Consider the following 19,514-nt stretch of genomic DNA (forward strand, 5'->3'; position numbering starts at 1 on the left):
ATCACTGACAAAAATCCATTACCTGCTCTGTCCGCACTGCTCAGAGAACTACAGATCTGACTGCACAATTACCCCCATGGTACTTTTCATTCTCGACCTCCCTGAGTGTAGTACCACACAGTTGGTAAGTTTCTTTTGGGTTACTGCTATCTATGTTGAAAAAAAAAAAAAAGCAGAGTTCGGGTTCAATTTGAAAGTGCCTCAATTCTGCCAGACAATAGGAGAGAGTATACGATGAGTGCCTTGTCGATCAATTGAACTCGAGCAGTTTGGGTGCAAAAATATTTGCTGATGCTATCGAGGCAGTGTTAGGAGGTTCGGAAAACTGCTAGCTTCGAGGGGATACACAGACTAATAGATTAACAGTAGCCTGTGGCAGAGATGAAAGTAATCTTCTGAAAGCTTTCTCAAGTGTAGCAGTAACCAACTTCGGAGATGTCTCCTTGTCGAACTCTCGAGGGATATAGGGACTAATAGATTAACAGTAGCCGGTGGCAGAAGTGAAAGTAATTCTTGCACTGCTTCTATTGTAATGAGCAGCAGCCTGAAAACAAGTTGCAGAGGATTTCCCGGACTGCTGGGAGTCATTGGGAAACAAGAAATACTTGAGTGGTGTTAGGGTAGCTAAGAATAGAAACAGGTGCATGTATATGCACCTGTTTCTATTTTAAAACTACCAACGCCAGGAGATTGGTAAATAAATTTGATGAATTTGAAGTGTTGGTGAAAACATCAAAGGCAGATATTGTTGGGATAACAGAGACATGGTGTCACAGATATAAGGAACGGAGAAATGGAATTTGGAGAGTACAATGTGTACAGGAAGGATAGGAAGGGTTATGCTATAAGTTAAGAAACACAAAATGTAAGGAAGTACAGCCAGTTGACATGGGTGGACAGAGCAGTATTGAATAAATTTGGCGTGACATAAGCAGTGGGAAAGCAAAATTGAGAATTCTTATAGCCCTAATAACTCTGAGTATAATAAACAACTGTACAGAGAAACAGTGGGCCAGTAAATCAGTGTCTCATAATGGAGGATATGAATTTCCCAGATATTGACTGGAATTTGTGGTTTGATCACTCACACTTTCAAGGCTTTTTTAGGTTTATTGGACGATTGTTTTCTACAGCATGTTCAGGAGGAAACTAGAGGGAATAAAATTGATCTAATTATCAGCAGTAATTCTTCATGCATTAAGAATCTGCAGATAAAGGAACCACTAGGTGGCAGTGATCAGTGTGCCGAAGTGGGATTTACTCAGAGGTAACTACTATCAGGGGTAAAGGGAAGTGTTTTTGCTTTCGTAAAGGTGACTTTGGTGGTCTGAGACTGTATTTAAATTCTATACGGTGGGACCAACTGATGATGTTAGCAACAACAAATTCAAATCAGAACCTTTCAAACAATTAATCTTGGAAGCTACTAGGTTGTTCATACCAATTAAGAAATATTTTTCAAGGTTTTGGCCTAAATGGATGTCAGATGAACTAATGAGGCTTTATTTTTATTATCCTTTGCCGTATGGTGCAAGGAAGTCTGAGATTTTTGCTGCACCAACCAAGAATGAGGCTTTTGGTGCACCACCCAAGAAAAAAAAAATTCTGAGTTAGCCTATGTTTGAGAGAAAGGCAGAAGGGAATCACCATGAAAGAGAAGAATGATGATATTCAGCTCAGGACCCTGGGTGTATGAAACCCATACTCACGAGATGTGAGCAACTGGAATTCTGTGGTAAGGAAGAAAAATGCATGGGGTACATATAAATGAAAAGGTGACACAACAGCGAATGTTATTAGCATTGGCATTAGAAGAGAATTTGATGCAAGAAAGCAAGCTTATGCAGCATCGGCCAAAAAAAAAAAAAAAAAAAGAAAAACCACTTCCATTTCACCCCTCAGTTCGTTCAAAATACCTGTCTAGCCGAGCATTAAATTTATTTAGGCTTTCAACTTCCACAACAAAGGAAGGAAGTCTGTTCGACCAACCAACTACCCGCTGTCTAAAGGCAAATTTCCGCACATCTATCCTACATCTGTATTTATGCCCTCTCAGCTGATTATTCTGAGCAGGAGGAAGAATCCCATCGGCATTGAGCATGGTCAAACCATTCAAGACTTTACACATCTCAATCAGATCACCTCACTGGTGCCTAGTCTCCAGACACCGTAATTTGCAAAACTTAAGCCTTTCTTCGTAAGAGCAACCCTTTGTTCCATTCACTAATCTTGTTGCCCTTCTCTGTACTCGTTTCAGCAGCTCTACATCCTTCTTGAAATGAGGCCTCCAGACTTGTACACAGTACTCAAGGTGTGGCCTGACCATTGCCTTATACAAGCGAATGATGACCTCCTTATCCCTGCTAGAAAAATTCCTGTATATCATTGAAAAGACACCATGAGCTACTCTTGCAGACCGTCTGCACTGCTCAAAAAAATTCATATCTGTCTGCCCAATTACCCCCAGGTCCATTTCATTCTCTACCACTGTCAGTTTAGTACCACAGAATTGATACGTTGCTGTTTCCCATATGTAGTATTTTACATTTGTCAATGTTAAATTTCATTTGCCACCTCAGACCATCTGCTCAACCATTCCAGATCCTGTTGCGGCAGCATAGCTTTAGTAGTGTCCTTAACAACAATGCCAACCTTTGTATCGTCTGCAAACTTGGACATTAAGCTTGATATACAATCATCAATAACATTTATAAATACAGAAAACAATAATGCATCAAACACTGAACCCTGAGGGACTCCACTAATAACATTAGTCCACAATGGGCAGGGTCCATTGATTACCACTCTCTGTCTTCCTCCACTCAACCATCCCTTAATCCATAGCAACAATTTGCCTCCAATGCCACACTGCTTCAATTTGTGTAGCAGTCTTCCATGTGCAACAGTATCAAAAGCCTTTCTAAGATTCAAATATATAATATCAAAGTTATTCCTTGCATCCAGTTCTTTTGTGACTGCATCATAGTATCCAATCAAATTAGTCAGGCAAGACTTTCTCTTAACAAAACCATGCTATTTTTGAGCTATAACTGAAGTCTTGTCTAGATGATCCTGCAGTGCTTCTTTAACCAGGGCCTCCATTAATTTTCTGGGAATAGAAGTTAAACTCACAGGTCTATAATTACTTGTGTCAGCTTTGATCCTCCTTGGTGAATCGGGGTCACATTTGCACATCTCTAGTCCATAGGTACCTGCCCTGAGTCCAAGGAAGCTCTCATAATTATGGCTAAGGGTTTGCTTATTTCCTCTGATGCCTCCTTTAATATAACTGGAGAGATTCCATCCACCCCAGGTGCTTTTCTTGTGCTTATCTTCAATAATTTCTCCTCCACTTTACTCTGTTATTACAAGATTATCTAGCTTACTGCCAGAGTTGAATATACCTCTGGCATTCTCCTCGCTGTATAACTCATGTGAATGTCGATGCAAAATATTCATTAAAGTTTGTTAGCTATCTGAGCAGGATCACCAACAGTTGAACCATCGACATCCAGTGGACCAATCTGATTCATCCCTTTCCTTCTACAGTTTACATAGGTAAAGAACTTGTTGCTGTTTTTTGTTGCATCCTTTGCAAAGATTTCTCACAATCTGCCTTTGCCTGCCTAATCTCCTTTGTGACTTGGTTACATATCAGCTTATATCTATCATAGGCTTCCATGTCACCCATTAATTTATATGTATCCCATGCATTTTTCATCTCTTCCATGTCTTATTAGTTCATCTGACATCCATTTGGGCCTAAACCTTGAACAATATTTCTTAGTTGGTATGTAAAGCCTCGTAGCTTCCAAGTTCTTTGAATGCTTCCCATTTTGAATTTGCTGTTGGTAACATCATTAGTTGGTCCCACTGTATAGAATTCAAATACTGTCTCAGACCGTCGTAATCGCCTTTATGAAAGTAAAATCTCTTCCCCTTACCCTGATGGTAGTTACTACTTTGAGTAAATCCAACTTCAGCACACTGTGATCACTGCCACCTGGTGGTTCCTTTATCAGGAGTACTACTCACTCTAGTTGCCTCCCGAACATGCTGATGTAGAAAACAATCATCCAATAAATCCAAAAAAATCCTTGCTAGTGTTTGAGTGACCAACCCACAAATTCAAGTCAATATCTGGGAAATCAAAATCCTCCATTATAAGATTCTCTGATTTACTGGCCCACTATTTCCCTGTACAGTTTCTTATTATACTCATCAGAGTCATTAGGCCTAGAGCACACTCCTACTCTCAATTTTGATCTCACAATGCTTATATCACACCAAACTGATTCGACAGTGCACTGTAAAGCGATGTCGACTGGCTTCACTTCCTTGGGTTTTGTGTTTCTTAACTAATAGCATAACCCCTCCTCCCTTTCTATCTGTACACATTGTACTCCCCAAATTCCAGTTCTGCATATTTTATGTCTGTGTGACACCACGTCTCTGATATCCCAACAATATCTGCCTTTGATGTTTTGAGCAATACCTGAAATTCATCAAATTTATTTACCTATCTCCTAGCATTGGTGTACATGCAAGTATACATGCACTTGTTCCTATTCTTAGCTACCCTAACCAACCCATGTGTTTAATTGTACCGCAATGACTCCCAGCAGTCTCTGAAATATCCTGCTGCTCATTCCAATAGAAGCAGTACATGAATCACTTTCACCTCTGCCAGTGGCTATTGTTAATCTATTAGTCCTTGTATCCCCGCCAAATTAACAGTTTTCCGATCCACCTAACACTGCCTCGATAGCATCAGCGAATATTCTTGCATCTTTTCTATTTAAGTGTATCCCATCCCTGTAGAAACAGTCTCTCCTGTTAACAAGTACAGACCAGTCTGAAAAAAATTCTACCTCTTGAGCCTTGCACAATCTTTCCAGGGCCGAATTGATCGACAAGGCTCTCATCATATACTCCCTCCTATTGTGTTTGGGCAGAATTGCAGACACTTTCAAATTCAATCCTAATTCACGGCTTTTTTTCAACAGTGACCTGTACTTGTTAAGTAATTCTGCAGGTCTCCTACTCTTAATATCATTAGTGGCAACGTGTAGAACTATATCACCTTTTGTGCCCTGAAAAGATATCCGCTCTACGTCATCAACCTTTGCCCCTGGCAGACATTCCCTGGTCCTGTTCCACCTATCCTTTTTACAAAGCATGTTTCCCGTTTCCTTGACAATAGTCACCAGCAACTACTAGTTCCTGTGAGACCAGCGCATTCTGTGCTGGTGGTTGCCCGTGTTGCGTGATGACCAAGTGTTGTTGTTGTCTTTATTTGGTTTTTAGGAGCATTAGCAACTAAGGCCATATTGCTCCGGGATATGCGGTGGTCATTCCCTGACCTTTCCGCGTCCTTCGTATTTGGTGGTGATGGGCTCGAACCCCGGTCTAATGAAGAAGCGTGTGCTACGCACTGCTGCTCCTTCCCACCTGGCTACGGAGGCGCCCGATGACCAAGTGCAAGCTCTGGCGTTGATGTGGGCATTTGAGAGCTTGATGGGCCCCTCAATTTCGATCCTTCGAGGGCATCCACCCTGTCCTTCAAACTCTCATATAGGCCCACAACAACGCTGAGTTGTCGCCTGATTTCGTTACACTCAGTGCATCGCACGCGCGCACTCACGCACACACAAAGACATCCACCATGGCAATATCATTTTCCAACCCAGATTGCTCCAGAAACATCATGCAAACAGTGCATTTTAAAAGGCTGTGATTCAGAGGGCAATTGGCCCCCTCAGTTCTCCTCTGAGCCACAGCACTCCCATTATCTTGAGCCTTTTGCTTTGCAGCTCTGGTCTGAATCATGATTTCGATTTAATTTCAATAAAATTTCCATTTCAGTACATAAGCTAGTTTGCAACCAAGTTACAAAGGAGGTTAGGCAGGCAAAGGGAGATTATGAGAAATCTTTGACAAAGGATGCAAAGACAAACAGCAAAGAGTTCTTTAATTATGTAAACTCTAGAAGGAAGGGGATGAATCAGATTGGTCCACTTGATATTGATGGTTCAACTGTTGATCCTGCTCACGTAGCTAACAAACTAAATGAATATTTTGCATTGGCATTCCCACATGAGTTATTTATGGAGGGGAATGCCAGAGGTGTATTCAACTCTGGCAGTAAGCTAGATAATCTTGTAATAACTGAGAGTAAAGTGGAGGAGAAATTGCTGAATTTCTCCTCCACAAAAAAGGCACCTAGGGTGGATGGAATCTATCCAGTTTTATTAAAGGAGGTGGCAAAGGAAGTAAGCAAACCCTTAGCCATAATTATAAGCTTCCCTGGACACAGGGGATGTACCCATGGACTGGAGATGTGCAAATGTGACGCCAATCCACGAAGGAGGATCAAAGGGAGAGACAGGTAATTACAGACCTGTTAGTTTAACTTCTGTTCCAGGGAAAGTAATGGAGGCACTGGTTAAAGAAGAACTGCAGGATCATCTAGTTAAGACTTCAGTTTTAGCCCAGACACAGCACTGGTTTGTGAAGGGGAAGTCTTGTTTGACCAATTTGATTGGATGCTATAATGTGGTCACAATGGAACTGGATGCAATCAATAATTTTGATATCATATATTTGGATCTTAGAAAGGCTTTTGATACTGTTGCATATGGAAGACCGCTGCACAAATTGGAGCAGTATGGGATTGGATGCAAATTGCTGCTATGGATAAAAGAATGGTTGCTTGGGAGAAGGCAGAGAGAGTGGGAATCAATGGACACTGTTCTTTGTGGACTAATGTTTTTAGTGGAGTCCCCCAGGGTTCAGTGTTGGGTCCATTGTTGTTTTCTGTATTTATTAATGATATTGATGATGGCATATCAGGCTGAATGTCTAAGTTTGCAGACGATACAAAGGTTGGCAGGGTTGTTAATGACACTAAAGACAGTACACTGCTGTAACAGGAGCTAGAAAAGTTGAGCAGATGGGCTGAGAGGTGACAACTGAAGTTTAACATTGACAAATGTAAAGTACTGCATATGGGAATAAGCAGCTCCAGAGTAAAATGAGCAACTGTGTGGTACGACACTGTCAGTGGTAGAGAATGAAAAGGACCTAGGGGTAATCTATGCACCTTTCATGTCAAGAAGAAACTATTCTGGCACAGATGGGACCTCTGGTACGTTTTGACCCATCTCTGAATGGTTCAGGTTATGTGTCCATTCTTGCACACCATCTGCATCCCTTCATGGTCACTGTGCATCCACAGGGCAATGGACTGTTCCAGCAGGACAATGTGCTAGCCCATAGAGCCGTGGTGAGTTACACATGGTTCGAAGAGCATTCCGGAGATTTTACCACCATGGAATATTTTTTTTTTTTTATGTGAACCCCAAACATGAGAGGTATTAGAACCTATAGTACTTAGTACCGTGCTTGGGTTAAAAAAGGAGAAGTATTGGGTTGAAGGAGAAGTATGTGGGGAGGGGAATGCCGGAAACTTTGCTCTAGGGACTAAACATGAATGGCCTCCCCTTTCAGCGGACATGAAGACTGTGGAGCATCTTTGGGATTCTGTTGAAAGGTCCGTTTGAGCTTTGGATTCTCCACCCAGAGATATTCCATGATTTCTGTCCACTGAGTGTACACTTCAGTGATAAAGGTGTTAGATTCAGAGTTTGTCAAACAAAGTATGTTAACAGAATAATCATATATATATATATTTATTTATGAACATATCATAATTATGTACATATTATATGCTTGTAATATAAATGCAGTAATACCCTTGCATATTACAAATCTTATAATTCACACCAGATGATAACTATTGCAGTATAAAAATTTTTATTGAGCATTTTTTTATTTTATTTTACATGGCTTTTGCCCAATAACAACATACTTATAGCCATAATAAGGCAAAATAAACTAAATCAAATGTACATAATTCTACTTTTGTATCCCTGAAATTTGCAGGAACACAACAACATGCCAGAATGACCACACTTAAAAGAATGAACATAAAAAAAAAAAAAAAAACTATTTTAAACTTTAAAATTACATTATATACAAATTTATTCTGATATATCCTTCCCCCCCCCTCCCAATCTGGATTAAAAAGCATGTTCCAAATTGTTTGCATATTACCACCACCAGATATGGTTTGATTAGCTACAACATTCTCTTTCAGACTGCTTCCTTCCAACATTTTTTTTTTGACCAATGTTTACACTGTTCCCATTTAGTTGATCATTTTTAGGTAATCGTTTTGCTGTATAAATAAAGAAATAAAAAATACATTAGGCAAAAGTTAATTATTTTTAAAATAAATACTATTATTATTTTTTAAATTTCAAATTCCATACCATTCACTTATTTTTATTATTATTTTTTAATATTGAGCAATCCAGGTATAAACAGATGTCAAAGTATTAGCATGTATGATGGATATATAAAAACTTAAATAACTTAATCTTAATAATAGGTAACAGCTGAGACAAACTTTTACATTACCAAAATTTCACACACTTTGGAAAATTAGTTATCCAATACCAGTTTTAGCACATTCAGTACCACACCCAAGTAAACCCATGGTAAATAATTTTATCGCCCTGTGCTCTGCCCATTATACAGGCACACCCGGCTAATGTAACACTCGACTTATGGAAATCTGACTTTACATAAGTTTTTGCTGGCCGGTGCAAACTTCAAAAAATCGTGGAAACATATTTTGCATCCCGCAGGAATAAAAGGAGGTATCATGAAAATATCGTAATCTGAACCCAATAATACCTTTTTTTTGGTAATTCGTTCCAAGACCTCAGGAAATTGAAAATTTCCTATATAACTACACTATTTATCTCTCTAAAAGGTCGTTTTTATAATGGAAATTGCACTACACTTTTGTTATCGTATATTACGTTCTAAAAATAAATTTTTAACGCCTTTGATATTTTTCTAAAACACATTTCTGGAGGTCACTACCATAAAACAATAAAAACGAAATTTGCACTTTCTGGTTTATTGGGCTTTTCTGTTAGCGCAATCTATTATAAATGGGTAATAAACTATCTTATTGTATTTGCGATAATAATGATAACTGGAATTACGTGGGTTTTTATGGTGAAATGAGTTCTTCAATCATATAAAAAACATAAATAAATTTTCAGAACCTTCGCTTCATTCCTATTTACTTATTATAACGGTGTAGGGAAAGGGACCAACGGAAAGTGCAAGTGCTGACAGTTTTTTTTTTTTTTTTTTTTTTTTTTTTATGTGAACCCCAAACACGAGAGGTATTAGAACCTATAGTACTTAGTACCGTGCTTGGGTTGGAGGTTGAGAAGACGAAAGAAGATATTTGTTGACATTGGACTTGAACTTCTGTAGATTGTAATTTTCAGGAAATACGTATGAAGGAAGGTTGTTCCAGAAAACGGCAGTTGAATGAATAAATGAGGAAGATGAAAAGTTGGTTCTGTGGGTTTGAAGTTGGACAGTAAATGGATGTTGGCTGGTGGCGGCACGTGTTCGGACTGTTTTGAAAGAGAGAGCGGGAATTATAGAAGCCAATTCAGAAGAACAGTGCCCATGGAAATATCTGTAGAAGAGGCATGCAGCAGAAACAGTACGTCTATGAGAAAGCGAGTGGAGAGACTCTGTTAGAGATGAATCATTAATTAACCTAACTGCCCTCTTCTGAATGGAATCAAGAAGCCTGAGAGAGGTTTTGGGGGCACCACCCCAAATGTGGGAACAATATTCCATGGCAGGGCGGATTTGCGATTTATACAGAGTGAGCAGCTGTTTGGAAGAAAAGTAACGCCGAGAGCGAAAGAGAAAACCAAGTTTTTTAGAGGCAGAGGAAGCAATATTTGTAATGTGCTTGTGCCAAGAGAGATTAGAAGTCAGGGTAATCCCCAAAAGAGATATATCCTTTTGCCTAGAAATTGGAGTGTCACTAAAGATAAGCATAGGAGCAGAAGAATCCTTTTTGCGAGATATAAGACAAGACTGAGTTTTAGAAGGGTTGAAATCAACTAAGTTGTCTTTGCCCCACTGGAGAATTACCTGAAGATCGGCATTTAAGGAATTGGTAGCAGATTTTCGAGAAGTTGAAGCTGATTGAGCAGGGCAAGGTTTCTCAAAATGGAAAGTTGAATGCAATGTGCTATCATCGGCAAAACTATGGATAGGATTTCCAGCCAATGGAAGAAGGTCATTGATATACAAGAGGAAAAGAGTGGGGGAAAGAACTGAACCTTGGGGGACACCGGCATTAGTGGAGAAGTTAGAAGACAGAGAGCCATCTACCATCACCCTCAGTGAGCGATCAGAGAGAAAACTGGATAACCAATTACTAAAAACAGTTGGCAAACCATAAGATGGAAGCTTGTTTAGAAGACCTTTATGCCAAACACGATCGAAAGCCTTTGAGATGTCAAGAGCAACTGCTTGTGTTTCACCGAACCTTTCCATTGAAGTAGTCCATAAATGGGTAACATAAGCCAGAATATCACCAGTGGATCGACACCGACGGAATCCATACTGGCGATCGTTGATCAGACGGAAGGTTTCTAGGTAGTTTAAGAGTTGGCGGTTAATTGATTTCTCCATTACTTTAGAAAGAGTAGAGGTAATTGCAATGGGACGATAATTGGATGGGAGGGATTTGTCACCCTTTTTAGGAACTGGCTGGATATGAGCAAATTTCCAAGCAGAAGGAAAAACACCTTTAGAATAAGAAAGTGAAAAAAGGCAGCAAAGAATAGGAGTAAGTTCAGGAGCACAGGTTTTGAGAACAAGTGGAGAAATACCATCAGGACCTGGAGCTTTCTTAGCATCAAGATTCATCAAAATCCTTCTGATATCCTTTTGACGGAAGACCACAGGAGGCATTGAATGGACCGTGTTGGGAATGGTGGGAGGTGTTTTACCAAGTTCATTAATACATGAGCTGGAAGAAAAATGGGATGCTAGCAGGTCAGCTTTATCCTTGGCTGAAGTGACAACAGAACCATCTGGTTTGGACAGAGGTGGAAGCAGAGATGGGCAAAAGTTGCGGCCAATAGCTTTGGCAAGAGACCAGAATGCTCGGCTACCATTAGGGCAAGAAGCAAGTTTTCTACTCTTAGCCTGTTCAAACTCTAGTTTGGACTGATTAATAACTGCTTTACAATTGTTGCGAGCTTTGGTGTAGGCAGAAAATGAAACTGAAGAATCAGAAACAAGCCAATTACGATATGCAACATTCTTCTCTTGAACAGCCTTAGCACATTTATTGGAAAACCAAGGTTTAGATAAAGGACGAGATTTTAAAGTGGAGTGTGGGATAAAGGATTCCATTCCTGCAAGAATAATTTCACTGACACGATCTGAGCAAACGTTGACATCAGGAGTTTTGAAACAGTAATCTGACCAAGGAAAAGAAGAAAAGAAGTCTCGCAGGTCATCCCATTTTGCATTCTTGTAATGCCAAACAACACGAGGTTGGGAATAACCATGAGATAAAGGTTCCATTGGAGAAGAGACAATCACCAAGTTGTGGTCTGAAGTGCCTAAAGGACCTCTCACTACGACCGTGTACTTAGAAGGGTTGTTTGTGAGAAAAAGATCAAGCGTATTGGCTGTATGATTAGGATTGTCCGGTATTCTTGTACGTAAATGAACAATCTGTGCTAGGTCATTAGTAATTGCAAAAGCCTCAGCATCTCGACCTGCTGGGTCGGTGTGACTAGAAAACGGAAGCCAGCTGGAGTTGTGAACATTAAAATCACCAAGGAAAATTACCTCACTGTTAGGAAAGTTGGACTGGAGAAAGTCAAGTTGCAACGAGAGGAAGTCAAAGAGCTCCAAGTGATTAGTGGAGTTGGGAGAACGGTAGAGACAACAGATGAATTTGACACAATGAGGTAGAGAGATTTTAAGCCAGAGAAGATCAAAGAGAGGAGATTCCAAATTGCCAAGTCTCTGACAGGGAATATCAGAACGGACATATGCACAAGTACCACCTTTGAGGCGAAAGGAATCATACAGCGAATAATTTGGGCATCTGAGATGAACAGTAGTTGAATCAACCGCTAACTGAGATTCTGTCAGAAAAAGTACATGGGGTTTGGCAGACTGCAAGTGGAAATGGACATCGTTGAGATTAGAATTGAGACCACGTATATTTGTGAAATGAATTAGGAAATCCTTGGGAGGTTTAGATCTTTTCGCAGATAAGCTTGTTCTATTAGTTTGACAATTCATGGTGTATTCAATAGTAAGAAAAAGTGGGTGGGACATGCTGTATGAAGTAATGAAATTTTTGGATATGGCGTACATGTGGTAAGAATATACCCAGATCCTTGACATAACGTGGCCTCGACAATGCTCCCCGCATACACACTACTCGGACTCCCTCCAGTCACTATCTGGCAGAGTAGAGGTAGCAAGATTATACACTAGCTGATCCGGAAGCCTCCTAGAGAGTTACCAATAGGTTCGGTCCAGTGTACTAGTGCTAGGAAACGAAACAAAATTGATTTAGAAATGAAGATGATTAAAAAAAAGTACAAAGCAAGTCAAATTTTGTCATCTATTGCATGGAATTAGGCTTCGCTGCTTCAATAGTGAATACATACTTGCAAGTATAAAAGAACATGTTAAAGGGTCAATGCATTTAAGATCAAAAGTAATCACAAAACAGCATTCAGGTGCTATATCGAAGATGGAAAAGCTATTAATAATAATATGGATGGAAAATCAGCTTCAGTAGCAAGTGTTCCTGAGTCCAATGGCTATTCAAGCAAAAGCAAGAAGCATTTATGAAGATATTAAGGATAAGTACAGCAAACCCCAAGCCAAGTTTGTGGCAAGCAATGGGTGGTTTAATAGGTTCAAGCATTGCACTGGTTTCCAAAACATTAAGTATGCAGTGAAGTCGCCAGTGCCGATTCTGCAGCTACAGAGAAATTTTGTGATGTGCTGGAGAAAACCCATTCTAAATCTTCACAGACCTCAACTTCTGCAGCAACGTGCTTATCAGCTGGAGAGTTAATTCTGGCAACGATGCTTGAAAGGAAAATTTGCTGACTTTGTCTCTTTCCCTTCTCTTTTTGTAATTTTATAATTTTGAAATTTTTATAATTTTGTACACTTTTGTAATTTTTCCTGCGCATGAGATAAAAAAAAAAAAAAAAAAAAAAAATCGAATAAATAATTCTATTTAGATGTTCATCGAAAATTTCTTTTTTGCTTCAATCAAATTCAATGAGCATACATACGAGTGCTGCATAAGCATTTAGGGAAATTCCGATTTACGTAAACTGGGGAGTGGCTGTGGGGAGTGTTTGAGACATGTTTTATTATCAAGTGATTCTCTTGCAACTGCTCAGAAAAACTGAAGTTGAGAAATTCTACTCACAAAATTAATTATTTGTGAAAAAAAAAACAATTACTGATTCATGTTGTAACAAGCTGAGGGTAAAGGCTGTATTTCAAATTAGCAATCAAGTTATATTTTCATATTTTTCCTATGATTCCAGTGACAATGGTTTTCAACTGGGGTGCCATGTAATTTGGGTTTAAGTTACTTAAAGTTATTATTATTTTTTATATTTGTATGTTTATTTCATTATAAAAAAGTGTACGGTATTCATTGTACCATATCTTTTTAATTTTGTGGTGATCTATAATTGATCTTTATTTAGTACCTTTATATAAAGAATAAAATTATTATATAGGTATATATATTTAAAGGTCAAAAACCACTGTGTTAGGTATTTCTTTTAACCTAGGGGTGTGGTGAAAAAATTACTGGGACACTAAGGGCATTGTGAACAAGAAAAGTTTGGGAACCTCTGTATTAAGATATATTTAATAGCAGAGGTATGACTGATAGTTCTTCAGCAGAAGTAATCTTGGGGCATTCTGAACAGATTAAAGTCATTCTAATCTTCTATATAAATTAATAAAATTCTTTATGAACTACATTTTGCATTACAGTGAAGTGTTCAACTATTTAATAAATGTAATGTATAAAAAATTCAACTGCACTACTGACAAGGTTTCCATAGGTCAAGTCAAGACCAATTTGAAACCAGGGCCATCCATCATGAAAGCAGATGAGGTTAAATTGATGTAGTAACTTCAACCAATCAATCACAACGGGAAAGAACAAGCTGTTATTTCTGGAAAGGAATACTCCTTATAAAAATGTAAAAAGAATTATGAAAAATTGCATCTCCTGATGTATCATTCATTTTTTAAACTTATAAAACAGTTACTGAATTTTCAAAATTATGAAGAGTAAACAAGTTTTTTTTTGTTTTTTGTTTTTTTGGTAGGTAGGATTTAAATTGCCAGAACACATGCAATAATTATCTTAATACTCACAGCAGAGATGAGAAAGTCCTATTGTTGATAATTTTGAAAAGACCAAAAGGACAGTTCACAATGAATAACTTATTGCTCTAATCATGACTTTAAAAGAGGGATACAATTCTTCCTCATGCTCAGATTACAAACCTGAGGGGTCATAAACTGAAATTGAGGAAAGACCGTTGTCGAATAGATGTGCAGAAATTTGCCTTTAGTCAGTGGGTTGTTGATTGCTGGAACAAACTTTCATCTGTCGTTGTGGAAGTCGATAGCTTAAATAAATTCAAGGCAGAACTAGACAAGCAATTCAAATGAATGGATGGGTGAAATGGGAAGGGATTTTTTGGCTGACCCTGTAGTAGCTTGCTTTATTGCATCGTATGCCACTACTAATGCTAATTTTACCCCCCCCCCCCCCCCGTCCACAAAAAAGAGTAAAAACAAAATGGAAAAAAAATAAAAATTTGAGTCAATGCATTGCATAACCCTTTCCATCTATTGTCATTTCTATTTATTGTCTCACTTTTAAATTTATTTATGTACATTGCTTTAACTTTTCTTTAAATAACATCTGCTCCCGAATAATTTAAAAATTTTTTTTATTCTGTTATGAGATTTCTTGGTATTTCCATTTTCTACAATTTACCAGTCTCTGGACCCTTTCAAGAAGCTTGATGTCTTTTTTTTTAGGTGGTCTCCATACTTGAACAGTATTCCAAGTGTGGTCTAACAGTAGCCTTATATAATGGAATTATGACGACGTCTTTATCTCTACTAGCAAATGTTTGATAAATCATCAATAGAACACCATGGGCCTTCCTTGCAACCTGTCTGCAATGCTCAGAGAACTTCGTGTCTGACTGTATCATAGCTCCTAAGTCCCTTTCTTCCACTACTGACTAGTTAAACTCCACCAAATGTATAAGTTATTTTGGGGTCACTGACCCCCAGGTGTAAAACCTTGCACTTTGCTGGATTAAAGCATAGCTGCCACTTTTCTCATCATTCCTGCCACTTTTCTCGTCACTCTGAAGCTCTGCTTGGTGGCGATCATTAACTACTCTACCAATCTTTACATCATCTGCACATTCAGACACCACGCTCTCTATCCCTTCATGAACTGTAACTAAGACACCTCTACCCTGACTAATGGTCAGCATGGACACCTACAAGTCTGAGAGGCGGGGCCCATGGCCTAGTGCAGATCCCACCCACACAGAAAGAAACACTTAGGACTGCTTGGACGGGATCACTGTCCCACGAATGACAAATCCAAATACTGTATCCTAACTGGACCGATTGTGAGCTGGAAGACTCACCAAATGCAACATACCAAACTGGATGGAACACATTCCATGAATGACCTTACTACTTCTCCGATCTCCATTGGGACTGGATCCACTTGACAAACTGCAGCACTGCTGTCTATCGCAATTTGGGCAATCTGAGTTGGGTGCCCTAACCCAACTCACCTTTAACTACCTGCGACCCCTCTCTTCACCTGGTAAGGCATGGGCCTGCCCCACACTGATCTCTGGGGTTGCCTTCTCTATTGACCCTATATTTTTGTCTTTCCAGACCAGTCTTGCGGGTGCAGTTGGAAAACAAGTTGAAGCGAATACCCTACACATCTAAATTTAATCACATCATTTCTACAACCATTTCTCAAGTGTAGTAGCAGTAAACAACTTCAGAGATATTAGGTCTCCTTGTCGAACTCTTGGGAGATACATGGACTAATAGATTAACAGTAGCCACTGGCAAAGGTGAAAGTGATTCATGCACTGCTTCTATTGAAATGAACAGCAGCCTGGAAGACAAGGTGCGAAGGATTTCAGAGACTGCTGGGAGTCATTGCGGAACAAGTAAATACATAGGCTGTGTTAGGGTAGCTAGGAATAGGAACAGGTGCATATATACTTGCTTGTACACCAATGCTAGGAGTTTTGTAAATAAATTTGATGAATTTGAGGTGTTGCTCAAAACATCAAAGGCAGATATTGTTGGGATATCAGAGACACTGTGTCACCCAGATATATGGAATGTAGAAATGGAAAGTGGGGAGTACAATGTGTACAGGAAGGATAGACAGGATAGGATAGGAGGAGGGGGTTATGTATTTGTTAAGAAACACATGAAATCCAAGGATGTACAGCCAGTCGACATGAGGGACAGAGCAGTGTCAAGTCAGTTTGGTGTGATATAAGCACTGGGAAAGCAAAATTGAGAGTAGGAGTATTCTGCTACTCTCAATTTTGAGGCCTAATGATTCTGATGAGTATAATAAACAACTGTACAGAGAAATAGAGTGAGCCAGTAAATCAGTAAATCAGATTGTCTTATAATGGGGGATTTTAATTTCCCAGATATTGACTGTAATTTGTGGGTTGGTCACTCACGCACTAGCCAGGCTTTTGTGGATTTATTGAATGATTGTTTTCTACAGCAGCATGTTTGGGAGGCATCTAGAGGGAGTAATATTCTTGATCTGATTATTAGTACTGATTCTTCATGCACTAAGAATCTGCAGATAAAGGAACCAGTAGGTGGCAGTGACCACAGTGTGCTGAAGTGGGATTTACTCAAAGAGGTAACTACCATCAGGAGTAAAGGGAAGGGTTTTTGATTTCGTAAAGGTAACAACTGTGGTCTGAGACAGTATTTAAATTCTATACAGTGGGACCAACTGATGATGATACCAACAGAAAATTCAAAATGGGAAGCATTCAAAGAATTAATCTTGGAAGCTACTAAGGTTTTTCATTCCAACTAAAAATATTGTTCAAGGTTTAAGCCTAAATGGATGTCAGATAAACTAATGAAACATGTGGCATAGAAGAAAAATGCATGGGATACATATAAATTAACAGGTGACATGGAAGCCAATGATAGATACAAGCTGGTCTGTAACCAAGTCACAAAGGAGGTTAGGCAGGCAAAGGCAGATTATGAGAGATCTTTGGCAAAGAATACAAAGAAAAACAGCAAAGAGTTCTTTACTTATGTAAACTCTAGAAGGAAGGGGATGAATCAGATTGGTCCATTTGATATCGATGGGTCAACTGTTGATGATCCTGCTCAGGTAGCTAACAAACTAAAAGAGTATTTTACATCTACATTCACACGAGTTATTCAAGGAGGGGAATGCCAGAGGCGTATTAAACTCTGGCAGTGAGCCTCTTTAGGCTACTTCCAGGTAAAGTGAGAGAGCTCCGGCCAGCAACTGTAGTGCAGGTGTGCTTACTGTGCGACATGCTCTGGTATCAATGAGTAGTATTGTCCTTTGTATCGATTCTAATTTATTCCTATTTCTTACTATGGGCAAGCGGGTGAACCACGCACCGGCTCCATAGGTGATAACAGGTAGGAACATTGCACGGTATCTGACTGCCAGGGTGTTTCTTTTGAGTCCCCAGTTTGCTCGACTCATCCTGGCAATCATACCTGCATAATTTCTCACTTTTTTCGCCAAGTAGATTAAATGGGGGTAAAAAGTTAATTTTGAATCAAAGACCACTCCAAGATATTTTAGTTCTGCTACCATTTTTATAATGGTTGTGTTAATTTTGATTTGTGGACATCTTATGTCCAAATTGCCTTTTAGAAGTATTTGTTTGGTTTTTCAGGCGATTTTTGAGCATTTGCATTTGTTTCCACTCCTGCAGCTGCAAGAGTGCGGCATTTCATCTTTGCTCTACAACCACTCGTGTGTTACCTTTTACAAGGAAAATCATATCACCTGCAAAGGCCAGGCCTTTGCAGATGACATGATTTTCCACGGGGCCCAGATCCAAGGCCAGAAATTCGTCCAGAACACTGTTCCAGAAGAAAGGGCCAAGGATTGAACCCCAAGGGCAGCACATTTATTCACAGGGCATGTCAATTCCTGGAACTTTGTGCATACTAAGACACTTCTGTTTGTAAGGTAGCTGTTTATTACCTTATAGAGGTTTTGCGGGGCATTTGCCTGGTGCAGTCTCCTTAGGACACTAGGCCACCAGAGTGAGTCAAATGCCCCAGCAAAGTCAATGGAGATTGCCAGCATATATTTCTTCTCTATGTTTTTAGCTGTTGTCAGTAGGTGGTCCATGGCATCCTCTGTAGAGTTGCCCTGCTTAAAACCATACTGATTGTTGGAATGTAAACTGCTTCTGTGTAATAATGGGCTAATCTGCTTTATATTTTCATATATTTTCCCTAGTACAGGGAGTAGGGCTATTGGTCTATTTGGGATTTTTTCAGGATTTTTAAGAATTAATCTTAACACTGCTTTTTTCCATATTTTTGGGAATATACCTTCTGTCATACAGTTATTATATAGTGCTATTAATTTGTCTGGTGCTATTTCTGCTAATATTTCAATAATCTCGACCTCTAAGAGATCAAAACCTGGGCATTTATTGTTTTTGGTTTTAGATAGTGCTATTTCTAAGTCTTGTTAGTGAACAGAGGTTCAATATTGGCATTGTCATATTCAGTGTTTTGTTTTATTATGTCCAGCTGGGTGGGGGAAAGATCCCTAGTTTCAGTTTGAATAATATTGTCTAGGATGTTATTTACAGAGTCCACCCAACACAGGGTTGGGGTTCCATCTGGTTTGACAGTTGTTTCTAAGACATCTCCTCTTGGCAGCTTGTTGTTATTGTTTCCAGTGGTTCCCACCAAGTGCCTAAAGCATTCCTTTTTCTTGTCCCTTATGAAGGCTGTTACAGATTCCTGAGAGAAGTATCTCTCAGTGCATCCACCTCATTTTGTGGCCAAGATGTTCTGGCTTTTTGAAAATTTCTCCTTGCCCGGTGCACCCTTCGCCTGAGTATAGTCAGTTCAGGGCACTACCAGGGGACTGCCTGCTTTCTCAGTTTTTTCTGTGGGATAGACAGGTCTGCTGTTTTTGTTAAAATGTCATAGTCAGTGCTTGCTTGCTTGTCCGGGCTACAGTTGCTTGATCTAGACTACTCGTTTTCCTGTCTTTGCAGCTGAGCTGCTGTATGTTCTGGAAAAATCTGCTAGTTTGCCTTTTTGAGGTTATACCTTTTGATATCCAACAAGGAGCGTTGAGTGTTTGTAATTGCTTGTCCAGACCAGGTGGACACACCAGTCTGTAATTTTATAAGCTATTGAATTGGCGGCAAGAGTAACACCAATGTCACTCTCCCCCATGGTACTGCTAAAAGTTGGGAGGT

General features: G+C 39.4%; 1 protein-coding gene across 1 annotated transcript in view; it reads right to left on the reverse strand.

Annotated features, from left to right (window-relative positions):
* Positions 1–8,031: 8,031 nt before the first annotated feature.
* LOC150075031 (ras-related protein Rab-5B-like) overlaps positions 8,032–19,514 on the reverse strand; it is a 132,335-nt gene continuing 120,852 nt past the window's right edge. The window contains exon 6 of the mRNA XM_090388977.1: positions 8,032–8,239. Coding sequence (XP_090245103.1) covers positions 8,136–8,239 — 104 coding nt within the window. The 3' untranslated portion in view covers positions 8,032–8,135. The remainder of the gene's footprint in view (positions 8,240–19,514) is intronic.

The sequence above is a fragment of the Mastigoproctus giganteus genome, chromosome 14, assembly GCF_048544385.1.
Source record: "Mastigoproctus giganteus isolate SK-2022 chromosome 14, ASM4854438v1, whole genome shotgun sequence".
In the NCBI taxonomy this organism is placed as follows: Eukaryota; Metazoa; Arthropoda; class Arachnida; order Uropygi; family Thelyphonidae; genus Mastigoproctus; species Mastigoproctus giganteus.